General features: G+C 42.1%; 1 protein-coding gene across 1 annotated transcript; it reads left to right on the top strand.

Annotated features, from left to right (window-relative positions):
* The first annotated feature begins 3,356 nt into the window (after window positions 1–3,356).
* On the top strand, window positions 3,357–5,480 carry LOC129719761 (ras guanine nucleotide exchange factor R-like). Its single transcript, XM_055671161.1, has 2 exons — window positions 3,357–4,300; window positions 4,343–5,480. Exons 1-2 carry the CDS (start codon window positions 3,357–3,359, stop codon window positions 5,478–5,480), a joined length of 2,082 nt encoding a protein of 693 aa, XP_055527136.1.
* The last annotated feature ends 14,403 nt before the right edge of the window (window positions 5,481–19,883 follow it).

Raw genomic sequence — 19,883 nt, 5'->3', positions numbered from 1 at the left:
CAGCTGGGGAAGCGAAAAATAAGGGAACTGAAAATATGATACAGACTTTTCCAAGTCATACATACCGCTTCCAGGCGGGACTATATTAGGTTCCATTACTGAAACTCAGTCTTATTTTTTTTTCAACAGCAGAAAAGTATTTGAATGCGCCGTTCGCTATTCTATTCTGCAGGGTTCATGTGCGGTATTTCTTGTAATACCACTGCCGTTTGCATACGATTAGATAACATTACATCACATTATCCCCTGACAATGAATCAACAACATCGTGGCCAAGCTGAGAATACTTTTTGATCACATCTACTGTGGCGTATCTCAACATGTAGCAGTGGTTTTCCTGCTCGGGAGCATTTTTTAAAATTGGGGGGATGATTTGTGATGGACTAATTATTTACTAATATTCATTCAGAATTTATTTTGTGTGTTCTGCCACAAACGGTGACATATTCACACTTTTACATATATTTAAAATTTCATTTTATGAATTGATTGTTGTTGCTTTCACAGTTAAGTGAATATAATTGTAAAAAATTGTATACCTACTTGTCAAGCGAAAAAAAGGAATTAAAAATAAAACCTTTACCTTATTTTACACCTATTTTACTGACTATAAAGTGAGCTAATCGTCGTAATTGAGAATTACAACGATTTTTGTCGAAACTTATTGATAATTTAGTTTGACATATTTTCTAATGTTTCCACATTAGTAAGCCTATGTTGTTCATTCGTGCTAAACCAGCAAAGACGCTTCAATATCATTTTCAAAAGTTTATTCTGATGTCTTTTAAGCATCTGATTCCTAAATGTTTATTTGTATATTAACAGTCTATTCTTGAGACTAAGTCTAAAATTTTTGTTGATAAGTGCTCGAGAGCATTGTTCAGATCCAATTCATTGTAGTTTTACTCCTTTATTTTGCTAACCCGTGTGTATAGATGAAAAGGCCGTATTATCGTAAGCTCTTTCAATATCAGGAAAAGCCCAAACCTCTTTCCTTATATTTTTGCGACTTCTTGATCAATGTTACTAGGCAATGTAGAATATGTCCAGCCGAACTTTCCGCTAGCTGTCCAAAATACGACCAAGAGTGTAACTAGCTAGAAAAAGGCTGATGACTCCGAAGAAGAAAGCCATTCTGGTGAATTCATAGGCTCAAAAGACTCCAAAGCCATGTGACGTCTTGCGTTCGAATCCGTAGTTCTTCAAAGTTCAATCCAGTGCTCACTGTCGAGATGAACCTCCATCGTTCCTATGGTAGTGACAGTCAGACTACCATTTTCTTTTTTCAGTTACCCGAAACCGTTGTAATCGCGTTTCCTCAAGCAAACTCTCAATATCCTCACAGAACCAAACTATGAATCTTCTTTAGGTTTTGAGAAGCTTAGCATTGTATTTAGTTAAAACTGGTTTATAAGTATCCCAGTTTGACGTGATTTTATTTCTGTTGAACAAGTGTCTACCTCCCTAATAGGTATTGTTATGTTGCCAAAGGCGTCAATGATCCATACTGTTCAAAGTCCTTGTATTGTGCGCTGGTGAGACCAATTCTGAAGACCGCTTGTATTGTCTGGAATTCTGTTGATTCGTGCTGGATCGATAGAATTGAAGGCGTTCAGCGAAGATTTATCCGACTGGCCTTTCGTCACATTCCTTTGGCGAAATCCTCTAGTTCTTCTTGAATACGAAAACAGATGCAAACTTTTGAACATAGACACACTTGAAAGAAGGCGTAAAATTTAACAGCCGTTGTTTGTCGCGAAGTTGCTCAGTGGAGGAGTTGACTCCCCTCGATTACTTTCCATGCTGGATTATTGTGTGGCTCAACGTCCTCTCCAGTACCGGTCACTGCTGCAGGAAAAATTCCACCGTACTGCCTACGCATATGATGCGGCGATACCCTCGATGATCCGGACTTTCATGCTTGTGGAGGATCACTTCGACTTCAGTGAAACTTCTAGTCGTTTTAGAAATAAGATTTCAAGTTCGACAATTTTGTAAATTTTTATTCATTCATTAAGACACAACTCATGTCAGATGAAATACGGACAAATATAAATACAAATACAACTACAACTACAACCAGTGTTGTTAGTTTCGCTCGTAAGCAGCATACAACACCTCATGTGAGGTTCTCGGTGTCGCCGCTTGTTACATTTCGAGATTATACCGACAAAAATACCGCAACAATTTTTGAGTGCACACCAATGAAACTTTCGGATTACTAAGAATGCAGCCAATCTAGAGCTAAAAAGCTCGATCTCTCACACATGAGAATAACTAAGTACCGAACTGCTTCCGCTCTCGCACTACAACAGCACTCATCGGCTGTAGAACCAATCGCGAACGTATAATAGCCCAGCACAGTCGAACAATAGTGACCGGGCGGTCGACCGATCGCAAGTGACCCAAAATTGGCAAAATAAGTCAGCCACAGGAAATTCAGATCGCTCCGATAAGGTTCACCGCGAATAAAGAACAAAAACGTCCGCGCACAGGTAAAATAGATAAAGCCGGGTAAAACAGTTGTAATGGAAGCTATAATGGTTTTATAGTGCACTGCGGAACTAGAACCACGTGACAATCTCGAATAACCCTGTTATTACGGTCCGAGAACAAAGTTGTCCAACGCGATTGGGACCACAACACTAGAGGTAGTGTCCTTCCGTCCACCGGTCTGGAACAAAAGTAAAGCCCTCCTTTGCAAGGCATGAGGTGTAACAAACCCTAACCGCAACTCTTTTGTCAATTCGTCCCTTTAGAAGAATTCGGCGCATCAGTGTGGGCATCTGGTTTGAGCACCCATCCGCAAACACAGGCGTCAGAGGGCCTTTTATTTGTAGGCTGTCAACTAGAAAGCAGACGCGAGTCGTCGCGCGTTAGGCAACGCGCGAGCCGCCCTCCAGGGCGGTAGAGCCGGCCGCTGATGCGGAATGCAGAGTCACGGGGCCCCCACCGTTACTAGTGTGTAAGAGAGTAGCAAGATAGGTTCACAAACTGTACGTATGGCCAATAGACATAAGTAAATCATGACACCAGTCTTTATCTTAAGCCTTCCCTCACTTCCGTAAACTTTACCTTTGTCGCACCTAACAATTGTAAATCTTTTATTTGAGTTCAATGGATATACCGGTAAAGACTCGTCCTTAGCATTTGGTATGTGTTGCGTATTGATAGCGGATTCCAGGTAAACGGAACGATTTCTCTCAGCTTGAGGAAAATCGCAACATTGGCGCCCAACCTAAAAACCCACATAAGTTGAAGACTATATGACATAAAGGTAAATGCGTTAGGGGGTAGCAAGTGATCGAGGAAGTGATTAGTGAGTAAAGATTCGAAATAGCAATCGCTAGTTAGCCATGGAGCTCGAGCACTTGGCAGACGATGAGCTGGACTTTGAGTGGAGGATACGAGGATTAAAGGAGACAAAAGGACAGGACAAATTAGGAAAACTAACACGGCTGCGTCAAGTTTTAAAAAACAAGTCGGTTTCCTTGCCGACAACTTCTAGTCACATTATGTCCGACGTAGATAATATTTACCAATGCCAAGCAAGGTTACAAAATATTCTGTTAAACGTCGAAATGGCCATCAGGTTAAACAATGCAGAACAATTGAAGATGTGCCGATCGAGATTAATGCACTATCAGCTTCGTCTCTCCCTAATTACCGATAGCTTGATCGTAGCAAATGCAAACAAATCGTTGGCTAAAATCAAGCAAACGTTAGCAAGAATTCAAGACTTTTTGATGAATCAGCCAACCACAAAATCAGAGGTAAAAGGCGATGCGGGTGACGTTGCGAGTGACGCGGAAACGTTACAAAAACTGGAGAATCCTCAACTGCAATCAAGTATGAAGGAATCCCAACAAACGCAAGAACAGATTCAAAATCAGGAGCCACCGCAGCAGCAAACGGCAGAACAAATTCTGATGCAGCAGCAGCGTGAGGCAAACAAACAGCTTCAGCATCAACTCGAAGACGAAAGGCGAAAACTGCACCAATTGCAGTTGCAATTGCAACAAGAGCAACAGTTGCTCTCACGGCAACAGCAACAACAGCACGATAGTCATCAGTGGGAACAGTGGCAGAATCAACAGGAGCAGATGCATCAACAGCAAGTACAACAGTTGCAACTGCAGCAACAGGAGCTGCAGCATCTTTTGCAACAAGAAAGAGCAAAGCGGCAACAGCTGGAAAACCAGATGGGACATCTACAACAACAGCAGCAAAATTTCAGTCAGTTAGGCGATACAGCGAATCCTTCGTTAGATTTGAATAGGCAACAGGAACCAGGGCTATTGCATTCAATTCCAGGAGTAGATCAGCTACCTCATGATCTCAGGAATGATTTTATGCGTTTCTTACGAACACAACATAGACCAAACACACCACGCTCTAGTGGACAAGCACAAAGTTCGGATAGGTTTTCACAACCAGTACACAAATGGCCTTTCGAATATGCGGGTCAACCCAATATCATACAATTGGGCGAATTCCTAAACCAAGTAAACACATACGCGGACACCGAAGGAATTGAGGAGCAAACCCTCCTGCGTTCTATCAAGCATTTGCTGAAGGGGAGAGCTCTTCAATGGTACACACGATCTTACTTGCACCTAACCAATTGGGAGGTGTTCAAATCGGAAATTAAACAGGAATTTCTACCACCAAATTATTCCGAGATCATCAAGCAAGACTTATATCTGCGGTTTCAAGGCCCAAACGAATCATTCACCACGTTTTACAGGGACCTAGTAGCCGCCTTCGAAATTGTAGAGCCAGCAATTTCAGAGACAGAAAGACTATTTATCGTAAAATCTCACCTAAATTCAGACTACACCCCTATAGCAGCAGCCTCCAGAGTTAGCACAGTTAGAGAATTAGTCACAGTCTGTAAAGACTTCGAAGTGTCGCGATCTTACTCCATGCGAGGTAGATCTGCTACAACTTATCGTTCACTTTGGAACAAACCAGAACAGCGTCCGGGGACAAACAGGATGCACATTCCTAACCGGCCATCGTTCAACCGGCAACCGCATTACACAGCACAAATCAACTCAATGGAACTCAGCTCGGAACTAGAAGAAAATTTGAACCCGCGGGACATTCTAGAACGCGAAATGCTTCAACACGATATTGCTCTACGTAATGAGGTAGATTCTAACAATGTGGAGGAAGTGAACGCACTGCGTTTACAGAATAACTCTAGAGAAAGGCCCGCAATGAATCCACATCCACCAACTAGTGGAGAGCAACGTACAAGGGAATGGACACCAAGCATCATATGTTGGCAGTGTGAAAAACCTGGTCACACTTATCCAAATTGTCCCAACCCGAAACATTACCTTTTCTGCTACAGTTGTGGAAGAAAAGGTTGCACCACTCGCAATTGCGAAGCATGTATCTCGAGATGGAGACAGCTAGATTCGACAAATGGTCCGCAGCATCCGGGAAACCGCAGTTGGGAGAACCCTCAATGAAGGGCGGGGTCTCTTCCATTCAAACCGACATCCCTTCACTCTTAAGTATACCTGCTTTCAGTAAAGTAGAATCGATCGTAATAAATCCGCACAACAGCGACAACCGTCCATACGCATTCATCAGCATCTTAGGTCGACAGATACGTGGGCTCCTGGACAGCGGCGCTACCTGCAGTCTGATGGGAGGTACAATGCGCAAAATAGCAGACGAATTAGGATTGAAGCAATTTCCCGTCAAGGGGGAAGTAAAAACAGCAGACGGCTCAGCCCACTCAGTATCGTTTTTCGCCCAAGTGCCCATTTTCTACAATAACAGGAGCCGTGTTCTACCCGTGCTTTTTGTTGAAACGATGCCTTCCATCTGCATTTTAGGGATGGACTTCTGGTCGCACTTCGGCGTAAAAGCAACCGTGTGCGGTGTTACGGCAAACTTAAATTCCGAGCAATCGATCAAAGAGTCCTTGTCAGAGCATGAAAAGCAGCGGTTAAAGGAAGTAATTCAGAAGTTTCCGACTTCACAGCGAAAAGGCAAATTAGGAAGGACGAGCCTGTACTACCACAAAATTGACACAGGAAGCGCGACCCCGTTCAAGCAGAAACATTACCCGATGTCCAAATTCGTGTTGGACAATTTGAACAAAGAAGTGGACAGGATGTTAGAGTTAGGCGTCATCGAAAATGCGATTTGCTGTCCGTGGAATAGTGCTACAGTGACAGTCAAGAAAAAGGATGGCTCCATGCGACTATGCTTAGACGCAAGAAAATTAAATTCAGTCATAGTGCAGGAGGCTTATCCGATTCCACATATAGCCTCTATTATGAATAATCTAAGTGGATCGACCTTTCTATCCTCGATTGATTTGGAGTCTGCGTTTTGGCAAATACCGTTAGAAGAAGGATCTAAACAGAAAACCGCTTTCACAATTCCGCAACGTGGACATTTTCAATTCACCGTGGTCCCATTTGGACTATCAACGGCCAGTCAAGCTCTTTCGCGGGTCATGAGTCACCTTTTCATTGACCTCGAACCGAAGGTTTTCGTGTACCTTGACGACCTGGTGCTTGCTACCAAAACACTACAGGAACATTTGGATCTTCTGGAAGAAATTGCAAAACGGTTGGAGAGGGCAGGGCTGACAATCAATGTGGAAAAATCCGTGTTCGGCAGAAAAAGCCTGAAATATTTGGGTTACGTTCTGGACGAGACAGGTTGGTACGTGGACGAGGAGAAGATAGAAGCAATCAGCAAGTTTCCGTCCCCTACAACAAAGAAAGAAGTCCAACGTTTTATCGGCATGTGTGGCTGGTACCGCCGTTTCATTAAGGACTTCTCGCGAATCGCAGCACCACTCACAGAACTCACGAAAGCCAAGATCAAATTCCGATGGACACAAGAATGCGAAAAAGCATTTCAGACACTAAAGAGCCATCTCATCTCGGCGCCGGTCCTGGCGACCCCGGACTATTCGAAACCCTTCGCGATTGCGTGCGACGCAAGTGACTTTGCAATTGGAGGCGTACTCACCCAAGACGTCGAAGGAGATGAGAAAGTAATCTGCTACTTTTCGCAGAAGCTCTCTTCGTCCGAACGAAAATATTCTGTAACGCAACGAGAGTGTCTCGCAGTCATTCGATCAATCGAAAAGTTTCGAGGATACTTAGAGGGCACGCACTTCACTGTTTACTGCGACCACTCGAGTCTAACGTATTTGAAAACCATGAAAAATCCTACGCCGCTTCTAGCTAGATGGATTCTTCGCTTGAACGCTTATTCATTCGACATAAAATATCGCAAAGGAAGTTCAAACGTCGTACCGGATTGTCTGAGTCGAGTGGAGATAATAGATATGATCGATTCATCAATTCCAGCCCATTCAGATGTATGGTATAATAAACTGGCGGAAGATGTCAAGGCGAACCCCGATAGTTTTCCAGATTTCAAGGTGATAAGAGAGCAACTCTATAAAAACTGCACGGCAAAGGACGAATCGGGAGGTAAATGTCATCGATGGAAAAAAGTGATCCCAACGCATCAACGGCGAGACATAATGCATCGCAATCATGACATCCCGACAGCAGCGCATCTTGGTGCAGAACGCACACTCAATCGCATACAGCGAGATTGTTACTGGCCTCAGATGGCGAAAGACGTGCGTAAATACGTGCAATCTTGCGAGGTATGTAAAGCCAGCAAAGCTTCTAATGCCACGCTAACACCAACCTTAGGAAGCACAAAACCAGCACAACTACCATGGGAACTGATCTCGATTGATTACATCGGCCCTCTGACTCGCTCGAAAAGGGGAAATACCGTTCTCCTGGTCATCGTCGATTGGGTGACTAAGTTTGTCATCACGGAGCCTTTTCGCTCAGCGAATGCACAGCAGATGTCTACTTTCCTGGAACAGTACGTATTTCATCGCTTCTCAACGCCAAGGATCATAGTCTCCGATTCAGGCTCACAGTTCCTCTCTCATGTATTTCAGTCACTGCTAAAGAGGTACAACATTATCCACATGAGAACAGCATTTTACACACCGATGTGTAATGCTGCAGAGCGAACGACGTGTGTTAGATCGCTCTTAGATGAGGACCAAAGAGACTGGGACTTACATATTCAGCAGGTAGTTTGTGCTATTAACACGGCAAAACACGAGACGCTGGGATGCAGCCCGTACTATTGTAATTTCGGTCGCGACCACATCCTGTTTACGGACCAATATCCACTGGCCCAGCTTAACGCTTTGCAAAATCCCGAGGAGGAACAAAAGGCGCGAATTAAGACAGTACAGAACATTCAACAATTTGTAATCGCCAAAATCAGGGCAGCTCACGAACATAGCAAAAAGCGATACGATCTAAGAGCGCGAAACAGAAGCTTCAACGTAGGGGATGTTGTCTGGAGACGTTCGTTTCAATTATCCCAGGCAGCGGAGCACCGCACGAAGAAGTTAGGAGCAAAATTCATACCATGCATTGTACGACAAGTTCAAGGCTGCAACAACTACCTATTGGAAGAGATTAAAACTTCGAGAATCGGAGTCTATCACTTAAAGGACATCAAACCAGATTGATCATCTACTCAACCAGCTATGCACGCAGTTAAACTGTCGACGAAGAGCGTTTACGCCCCTGAATTGAATGCTATTCACTGATTAGAGGCCCCATACAATCATATCGAAACCCTATCAGCAACAGTAGTCACGAAACACCCCCCTATAACAACAGTAATCTTCCGAGCGAACACACCCGTAACGCAAACACTCAACATACCATTTAAGGACTGAGTATAAACAATACTACGTCACATGACACTAGAAGATAGTAATGATACACAGCTCAAACTCAATTCTAGTAAAGTTTACGTCTCTTATATGTATTTTCTCGGTGCAATTTCTGGCGCCCAACTAATAAACGTACACAGATGTTGAAGATGCGATCAACCGTAGATTTAGACAGTAGGCTAGAATTAGTAATATTCCGCTTAGTTACATCAGCGGGGACAACCCTTTTGTATATCTGGCGCCAACAGGTGTAGTAAGGAAGCAATTACCGTTAGCTAATAAGATTTGTATTGATTGAAATACCGTGAAGCACAAAAGCCGCAATCATCGATGTCCAGCCTGGGGAACATTTGGTCGAGATTGTATAGAGTTAGTACCGATCAGCCTTTTCAACATCTTACATCAGCAGGCAAACGAAATTTTTGCGGATGCAAGCCTCCGCAAAAATTTCGTCACCACTTGTGTGATGTTGTGTTACATTTCGAGATTATACCGACAAAAATACCGCAACAATTTTTGAGTGCACACCAATGAAACTTTCGGATTACTAAGAATGCAGCCAATCTAGAGCTAAAAAGCTCGATCTCTCACACATGAGAATAACTAAGTACCGAACTGCTTCCGCTCTCGCACTACAACAGCACTCATCGGCTGTAGAACCAATCGCGAACGTATAATAGCCCAGCACAGTCGAACAATAGTGACCGGGCGGTCGACCGATCGCAAGTGACCCAAAATTGGCAAAATAAGTCAGCCACAGGAAATTCAGATCGCTCCGATAAGGTTTTTTTTTTTTTTTTTTTTTTTTTTTTTTTTTTTTTTTTTTTTTTTTCTAAAAAAATATTTGATTTTTTTTTTTTTTTTTTTTTTTATATATATATAAGTTGTGTTACAAACATTATCCTAAATCTAGCATAAAGGTAATCCTGATGTAATCAGTCAATTAACATATGTTTAATCTAGTTCCAAAAATTTTTGTGAAATATTTCCTGTTGTTCCATCTTGTTTCCCTTATTATTTTTTTAAATACAAATAGAGACGGCTCTGCAGCCCTCAAGTTGTACGATATCACTCTTGCAGCCAACCACAATGCAGCTTTTTGTTTTTGTGATGCTTCGCATATCGCGAACTGGAGAATTTTCTCCAACTCGTTGAGTTTCAGATTATAGCGTGAGTAAATAACAGAAACACACCAATCCCAAACGACCTTCGCCATTGGGCATTCTTTTAATCTATGTTGATTAGTATCTACTGATCCACATTTTTTGCATGTTCCTTGACCGCTGCGAATGTTATAGGTAGAGAGTTTAAAACCATTGGCGATTATATCGTTAACAAAACAAAACAAGGTGGAGCGATCCTCTGTTGTTATGAAGTTTCTGTTAATATTTTCCCATATTATTGGCCAATTTGAAATAACCTTTTGCTCTATTTTTGGTGTACAGTTTTTCATGTTAACAAAATAGTTATATAAGAGCTTTGTGTTATCGTAATTATTATTTATTTTTACTTGGGCCCCTTCCATTATCCATTCTCTAGCATTTTTTGTCAACCGTTCTGAAGATCTTAGTTCGGTTAAATATATTTCTTCGACAAAACCTCCATTTCCGTCGGGGTTATAAAATATATTTTTCAAAAAGAGGGCCTTCATCTTAGCTTCAGGGTCTACTAATTTTAAACCTCCTTTTAAATAATCTTGATATAACTGATTGCGTTCTACCCTGAAAATATATCCGTTCCACAAAAACATACCACAGGATCTTCTTATCTGCGCAATGTGTTTATTCAGGGGGGGGGAAATTTGTGCAAGATACCACAATTTCGAAAGAATGAATATATTTAAAATCCAGCATTTTTGAATCAAGTTTAAATTCCTGGAACTGTGTTTCTTTAATTGTATTTTTATATTGTTAATAGCTGTATTATAATTGTGGTTTACTGTTAGGTACCAACTTTTATAAAAAACTACCCCCAGTATTTTTAAACTATCTACCTCTTTAATCATTTGAGGTCCAAGTTGTGCATTATTGATCCTTAAGAAGGCAGATTTCGTAAAATTGATTTTAATTTTGGCGTACCTGGTGAAATTTTCAAAAATTTTTAGCAGAAGATCGAATTCGTTATCATTACGTATGATAATATTGAAATCATCTGCAAAAACAATTACTTTTATGAATTTATCATATACTAAAAAACCAACCACGTTATTGGAAACTTCTCTAATAAGCGGTTCAATATACAATGTGAACAAAATCATACTGAGAGGACAGCCTTGTCGCACTGAACTCTTTATTTTTATTTCTTCTGTGAGTAAACCGTTAAACAGCACTTTAGACGAGGCACGCTTATAGATGTTTTTAACACAATTTATGAAGGATTGTGGGAATCCATATTTATTCAAAACTTTCCACAAATAGTTATGATTGACCCGATCAAAGGCCTTGCTTAGATCGATACTTACAAGGCACCCCTTAAAACGTTTGTTTTCGCAAGATTTCGTTAGTATTTTCCGAAGATCTTTCAGGTTATCCACACAAGATTTATTTTTTAAACAAGCTGTTTGTCCAGTAGACAGTAGTTTTTCCAGATGTACCGATATCCTTTCTGCTAATATTTTCATGAATAACTTATAATCACTATTTAGCAAAGAGATTGGGCGATAATCGTCCAATGATTTGCTCGGAGTTCCTTTTTTTGGTATGAGAGTTATTATTCCATCTGCGAAACCTTTTGTTGGACAGAAGGATCCCGATAGATATGAATTGAATATCTGCAATAAATCTTCTTTGATAAATTCAAAATTCTTTATATAAAATTCATAACTTAAGCCATCTGGGCCAGGAGATTTTTTCTTTGAACACATCTTTAAAACTCGTTCTAACTCGATGAAAGTGATAGGGCGTGTCAAATCACCTCTATCGTTATCATCTAACCTGTTAGTTAAACTATGTATGGGATCATCAGTATCAACGAAAGCATCAGAACTTTGTTCTGAGCTAAACCGTTCTGAGAAATGTTGGTGTACAATTTTTCTTAGGTTTGCTGACTCAGTAATAGATTCACCATTATTATCTGTCAATTTAAAATTACCATTCGTATCCGTTCTCTTAATCTGTGCGGAAATCTGAAAAATGTTCACCGATTCCCCTTGCATGAGGTTTACATTTGGCATATTATTACCAAGGTGCTTTAGCCTGTTTGACTCGATTTCAAGTAATCTAGATTTGATCATTTTTACATCATGTAGAGTGGATTCTCCTCTACTTTTCTTATCCATCCATTCATTCAATTTACAATAGAAATAGTTTTTTTCTGCAGCTATTTGACTGTTCAACTCCCAGCTTTTTGTTTTATAAAACTGTTTACATTTAGTTTTGAAAGTTTCATTCCACCATTTACATTTTTCTGTAACGTATTGGTTTCTTAATTTCCAATTTTCATAGTTTTCTGCAAAATCTTGAGATACTTGATCATTTATCAAAATCGTACTATTTATTTTCCAATAGCCCCTACCTTTTGCAGTAATTGCCCTTCTTTCTACGTTTATTTTCATAACTATTCCACAGTGGTCCGAAAAAGGTACTGGTATAGTTTTGAAATCTTGAATGTTCCCGGAAAAATATTTTGGAACATAGAACCGATCAAGTCGCGACTCTGATATTCCTCTGTGAAAAGTGAAATTCTTCTTCTTCAGCATTACTGCTACATCTTTCCAATTAAATGAATCAATCAGTTGCTTTAGTCTAGGGCTGTAGCTCTTAGATTCTCCAAGACAATCTGATCCATCAACGATGCAGTTGAAGTCACCTCCAACAATACTTGTTGTAACACCGCCCTTCCCCAGGTGTAATGTAAGATCATTTGAAAAAAGATTTTCGCGTTCTTTTTTGCGATTTGATCCCGAGAAAGCATACACATTCACGAGGTTAATTCCGTTTACAACTACAGACGAAATACGTCCATCCAAGCTAAACAAGGGCTGATTAGCTTCAAATGAATTTCTAATCAATATGGCGGTTCCGGAGCCGTTCTCGCTTACGTTTACGAAGGCCTTGTAAGATGGAACAAATGAAAAGTTTGAGTAACATAATTCTTGTAGAAATACTACGTCAATATCATCATTGAATATGAAGTCTCGCAAAAGATACTTATTCACAATCGTTGTGCTACTGTTCAAATTAATACTTCCTACCTTGATAACAAAATTCATTTCTGTGAAAAATTTAAATCTACAAAGTTACATCTGCATCATCCATCCCAATATCATCGGTCTTGTTCTCCGAATAATAAGATGTATCACTTACTTCTGCTGTATTTGCACCCACCTTACTTAGCTTGAGTTGCTTCGCTTTGTTCCTAGTAATAATTCCTTTCACTTTCGCTGTCCCACTCTCCTCGTGGTGATCTGACTCCGTCGTTGAATGTTCTGAATATGATTCGTTTGCATCTCTCTCCTTCGTTGCTAGTTTCCGTGCTCTTTTGTTTTTCATCGTTGTGTAACCGTTTGCGTCATCAGTGGTGGAGACGCTCGAATGCCCGTTCTCTGCTGTTTGCTTGTTGTCGTGTTTCTTTCCGTTGTTTGTACTTCTCTTCTCCACCGTAACGATGGTAGAGGTGGAGGCTTCTGGCTGCTCGTACACCGCAGTGTGTGTGTTGTTTAACTTTGCTTCGTTCTTTTCCATTCCGACGTCTACTCTCTTTTCTTCTTCGTTCGTGATGGTAACCACGCTCGGCAAAAGAGCAGGATGGTTGCTAGCGGCTGATTTGATTACTGATGATGAGTTACCTGCTGAGTTCTTTTTCGATGTATGCGTGGTTTCTGATGTGCTTCTTGCTGATATGAGTTTCGTGAATTGAAGTCCTTCATTTTGTTGAATTCCGGATTGCATTTCATCCTTCCGCTTCTTTGTCCAGTTCCCCGCTCCGATAAGGGCAGCACTGTAACTAGAATGCCCAGCAGCATGAAGACGCTCGTTCACTGATTTACGTTGGGGGCATTCCGCTTTCATATGCTCTGCACTGCCGCACTGGAAGCATTTATTAATGAGTCCTTCATAGAAAATCCGGGCCCTTAAGTTCCTGACAAGCACCGTTGACGGAATCTCAACATCTTCTTTCACTTCGATGTAGACTCCTCGTACCGACGTCCAAATGGGAAAGCCGGTTTCCTCACCGTACTTTTCTCTTATCATTCGAATTACCTTGCCATATTTCGACATAACCTTCTGGATCTCCTGGTCTTCAACCTCCGGATTGAGATTGAAGAGACGAACATAACGGACGATCGCGTTTGCTCTCGACAAATTGACCTTGGCGCATAGATGATTATTGTACTGGAAGTCCATGATATTTGGTAATCGCATTAGCACGTGTTGTGCGTCCTCCTCTTTTTTGAACTTGATTATTACCGACATTTCAGTTTTCTCCTTGTACATCGACAGCAAATTTTCGCTTTGTAGTGACATTTTTTCCTTCATAAAAGAAAATATTTCCTTATCCGTTGGTTCCGGGTCGCTTCTCTCGAAACGCACCCTGAGTGAGTTTTTTCGGAGCTCAATGTCCGCCATTTTTCAAAACCACTTCGGACTTAACGTCCACGGCTAACTCAACGCAGTTCAAAACAAAAGAAATTGAAATGTTAGGTTTTTGTTCGCTTGAATAATACACTCTATAGCGATGGACACATCTGCACTCGACAATGTGTGAACACGAACTGAGGCGATACCCTCGATGATCCGGACTTTCATGCTTGTGGAGGATCACTTCGACTTCAGTGAAACTTCTAGTCGTTTTAGAAATAAGATTTCAAGTTCGACAATTTTGTAAATTTTTATTCATTCATTAAGACACAACTCATGTCAGATGAAATACGGACAAATATAAATACAAATACAACTACAACTACAACCAGTGTTGTTAGTTTCGCTCGTAAGCAGCATACAACACCTCATGTGAGGTTCTCGGTGTCGCCGCTTGTTACATTTCGAGATTATACCGACAAAAATACCGCAACAATTTTTGAGTGCACACCAATGAAACTTTCGGATTACTAAGAATGCAGCCAATCTAGAGCTAAAAAGCTCGATCTCTCACACATGAGAATAACTAAGTACCGAACTGCTTCCGCTCTCGCACTACAACAGCACTCATCGGCTGTAGAACCAATCGCGAACGTATAATAGCCCAGCACAGTCGAACAATAGTGACCGGGCGGTCGACCGATCGCAAGTGACCCAAAATTGGCAAAATAAGTCAGCCACAGGAAATTCAGATCGCTCCGATAAGGTTCACCGCGAATAAAGAACAAAAACGTCCGCGCACAGGTAAAATAGATAAAGCCGGGTAAAACAGTTGTAATGGAAGCTATAATGGTTTTATAGTGCACTGCGGAACTAGAACCACGTGACAATCTCGAATAACCCTGTTATTACGGTCCGAGAACAAAGTTGTCCAACGCGATTGGGACCACAACACTAGAGGTAGTGTCCTTCCGTCCACCGGTCTGGAACAAAAGTAAAGCCCTCCTTTGCAAGGCATGAGGTGTAACAAACCCTAACCGCAACTCTTTTGTCAATTCGTCCCTTTAGAAGAATTCGGCGCATCAGTGTGGGCATCTGGTTTGAGCACCCATCCGCAAACACAGGCCTTCGTCAGAGGGCCTTTTATTTGTAGGCGGTCAACTAGAAAGCAGACGCGAGTCATCGCGCGTTAGGCAACGCGCGAGCCGCCCTCCAGGGCGGTAGAGCCGGCCGCTGATGCGGAATGCAGAGTCACGGGGCCCCCACCGTTACTAGTGTGTAAGAGAGTAGCAAGATAGGTTCACAAACTGTACGTATGGCCAATAGACATAAGTAAATCATGACACCAGTCTTTATCTTAAGCCTTCCCTCACTTCCGTAAACTTTACCTTCGTCGCACCTAACAATTGTAAATCTTTTATTTGAGTTCAATGGATATACCGGTAAAGACTCGTCCTTAGCATTTGGTATGTGTTGCGTATTAATAGCGGATTCCAGGTAAACGGAACGATTTCTCTCAGCTTGAGGAAAATCGCAACACGCTTTCACACAGTAGAGAATTCTCCATTAAAGCTATTTCTCGTTCTTTCCTGCTTTCTTTCTTACTCCCGAGATCATATGCACACAATCCCGTCTACTCTTCTCGTGTATACTCGTGTATACCTACTCCCCAACTCGCGAGAACGACCAGCCGAAGACAATTGATTCAAGATGCTTTGCGATGGTTGCAGAGGGAAAAAATATGATAGGGTATCAGACTACTTCGGCAGCGGTTCGCTTCGGCTGGTTTTGTATTAGACTGCTGTAAAAAACTTACCGAAGCAGTTCGATACCCTACGCGTTGCCCCACTGTCGGCTGTCGGTGCATGTCGGGAAGAAAGCATTTTCGTTTTCGAGCATAGAATTTCAAGCACTCCTCCTAGTCAAGCAATTTTAGTCGAGTACTCCTACTCACTAGCAGGAACTCGCATACTCTTTTACGGTAGCTGAGTAGCAATAGGAAAGAGTTTGTTCGTGTCCGTGCATGCTTGCTGCTACTCAGGGGAATGCATGAAGAAGAAAAAGTATCTCCAAAGCGTGTGTGCAAAAGACTTGAGAAGCGTAGCATATGCCTCGTTCTCAAGCAGAAAGGAGAAGAAAGGTTTGGCTTCTCGCTCGATTTGCAACGCTGACTACAACTACAACTACAACTACAACTACAACTACAACTACAACTACAACTACAACTACAACTACAACTACAACTACAACTACAACTACAACTACAAATACAACTACAACTACAACTACAACTACAGCTACAGCTTCACCGCACCCAAAGTTTTATTTGCTACGTGGGACAGTACCGAATGGTTACGATGCCAACCCTTGCATATCCTTCACGAATTAGTATTTGGTGTAGCTTCGATCTTGTGGTCCCCGTGGCTCTGTGGTTAGCGATGTCGGTCGGCTAGCTCTACCACACGGTTGTGATATCGGGTTCGATTCCCGATCGAGTCGAGGATCTTTTCTAGCTGGAAATTTTCTCGACTCAGCACTGGGGCACGGTTTATCGTTGTACCAATAACAATATCGATAACGAATTCTCTCAACTAATCTAGTTGATCGAGACCGCTATTAGCCCCAAGGCTAAGCGTGCGATATTGATATTGAAATGTTTCGATCGTCTTGAGGTCTTATCCGAAGCATCTGCAAATGCAGCATTCGCAGAACGTCGGTGCTGGAAAGAGATACGCACGTTCGAATCTACTTGAAAATGTGGCGAGTCTTAGACTTCCTCTTGTCGACTTCACCATTCCAGTCTGCGTCAACGAAGCACTTTAATTTCAATTTATTGATATACCTAGTAGCGTAAAGGCGAACCTTTTTAATTTGCTACCTGCGCGTTACTTAGTTTTTCACAACAATTAACTTAACTAACAATAACCTTAACTAGTAACATAAATTTCAGTTCCAATATTCGAGACAGCTTCGTTTAAAAACTGTTTCAGAAGTTGAGCGTTTAACAGCAGGAGGTATCGAGTTATAACTTTTAGTTGAAGATTTGTACCACCACCCAAGTGTAGCACGTGGTCTGTCGTACCCACTTCGCCTCGTATATCTGCCGATGTTAGTTTGGTGGAACGTCGCACGGTTATGGAAGTCGAGATGACTATATCCGGGCACGTATTGACAGCAATGTCCAAAAAAAAACACCAATCAGAGTTTAGTACTGTTATCCATCTGCCAACGAGTCCTTCCTCTTTTGATGTACGAAGCCGGAGATTACCGAGACACGGGAGTCTTGCAGTTCGTCATGTTGAACCACGACAGGATCTTCAGCCCGTACGACTTTTGATCCAACACTAATAGCTCAGCCTCCAGGCGACGCAGGATTCTCAGCTCCATGATCTGGAAACTATTGCTCAACGTACCGGCCATTCGCCGATACTCCTGGTCCGTACTGCATAAAATAACGATTTCATCCACGTAGATCAGTACGTACGTGGTCATACCGTCCATAATCCGTAAGTAAAGGCACAGATCAACCGATGATGTATAGAACCTCATCTGCTTCAAAACCGCATCAATCCGCTGGTTTCATACCCGTGCAGCTTCTTCCGTCCGCACTGGCTTTGCTTCAAGGAACGCACGGTACTCAAATCGCCATTCGAATATCACGGAGGCTGCTGCATGATGATCTAATCTACAGGTATGCAGTTTTGAAGTTCATGTGTTTGACGAGCAATTTTCCACACGGTACGAAACGAGGTCTGCTTCACCACCTGGTCATAGTAATAAAAATGTCAGTACCGTATATTTAGGAAAAACCATGGGCGACCAACCTGGACTTGTATTGCTCAACTTTCCCGAACTCGTCCTCCTTGCAATTCTGTAGCGTTATTTACTGCCAACCACGTTACAATTTTTGAGGAAATCTTGACAAGGGCCCACATTCCGTTGTCACGTAGGGAAGCCATTCCTACAGTCCACGGCCGATTTCTACTTTGCACTGGCGGGGCTTGTGATCGCTTCGTTGTACGTTCTTGGCTCTGCGCACGTGAGTTCGCTTTCTCTGATCATCGAAAACCACCTTGTGTATCAGGAACTGCTGCAGGTTGTTTTTTCTATACTTCCTCCTAGTTAAACTCATGCTCGTTTTCTTCGTCGAATTCGGAAAATTTCCCCTTTTCTACTTTGTCTGGTCCGCAATCCAACAATGGTATAGAAACGTGTTTGTATCCGTTCTTGGACTAACCTGGTAAGGGAGACCTATATTTCACGTCCTTGTATTTCGCGTCCTGCCCCAAGAATATGAAGTTCAGCTGGTACGAATCTGGTTACTGACCGAACCAGATCACGTACGGAGCCGAACCAATCGCTGATGACGGCAATCAGTTTTGGATATACGCCGCGAAGTTCACGGCCTCCACCCAAAAACGACAAGATAAGCCATTTCAACGTGAGCATTCAACATCCTGTTCCTTCTTTCAGCTACATTTTGATGAGGTACGTGCAGGGCGATGAATTCGGCCTTGATCCCTTCATCGATGTTGAATTTGCGCAGAACGTTGCTGGTGAACTCGCCACCCCAGACCGACCGGATGACTTTTGGTTTTTTATTAAACTGAGACTAAATCAATCCACCGTACTCACAGATCTTGTCAGCCACCTCGGACGTCTCCTTCAAAAAAGACCGTGCAGTGGCTATCATGTTTTTTTCTGTATAGACTTCCCCACTGCGACCAGTAGCGTTGATCTATTGTCATGTAATACCGGCACCTACCCGGCAATGTTGTTATCAGAGCCTGACAAAGTCATTTTCAATTGACAATTATCAGGTTTCAGTGACGCTTTGACCCGTCGCTATCAACTAAAAAACTTTTGTATCATTTTCGAGCACTTCGTGAGTCACATGACACCCAGCCGAAAGCTCTTGCTGTGTTTCTGACAAATGAAGGGCTTGAAATTGTTACAAATGCTTTTCAATTGAAAGCGGAGACTATCACCATCACTCTCAAATGACGATTCTCAATTGAAAATGACAATGAACGCTGACGGAGACAGAAGACTTCAAGCATATATATGGAGGAAATATTGATCGGAACTTGCGTAACGTATTTATTGGATGCCATTGCCGTTCTAACTACGGCTTGCGGTATTAGAAAACTACCATCAAACGAGGCTATGCGGTGCCAATTTCAATTGAGACGCCGAAGGAAAGGAAAGAGTCTCTCTCTCCGTCACTCTCTCCATCGATTGAAATAGTCATTGATTTCATTTGAAACGATCCGATGAACAACAGACGGGAAAGAGAGAAAGAAGTGGTTCGTTGACAGTAGCTGAAAGAAATCAAGTGAAAATGAAACTATTCGGTTCGAATCGAAATGACAGCGCGAGTATATCAGTTTTATTGTTTTGTTTCGAAAATGTAGAGCCCTGGTTGTTATAGAACAAAACTTGGGAAACGGCGGCCGTGCCATATTTCCTCGGAGACCAATCCGAGCCCCTCTATTTCACCGGATCACTGCGCTCTAATCGTCAACCCCACGTGTGGAAAAAGTCAAAATTGTGCTGCTTCAATCCGCGCTTTCAAAGCCATCGTTAGCGGACTAAACGAC

Source organism: Wyeomyia smithii, chromosome 2 (genome assembly GCF_029784165.1).
Source record: "Wyeomyia smithii strain HCP4-BCI-WySm-NY-G18 chromosome 2, ASM2978416v1, whole genome shotgun sequence".
Lineage (NCBI taxonomy): Eukaryota > Metazoa > Arthropoda > Insecta > Diptera > Culicidae > Wyeomyia > Wyeomyia smithii.
The sequence above is the reverse complement of the archived record's forward strand: the minus strand, read 5'-3'. Positions and strand labels throughout refer to the sequence as shown.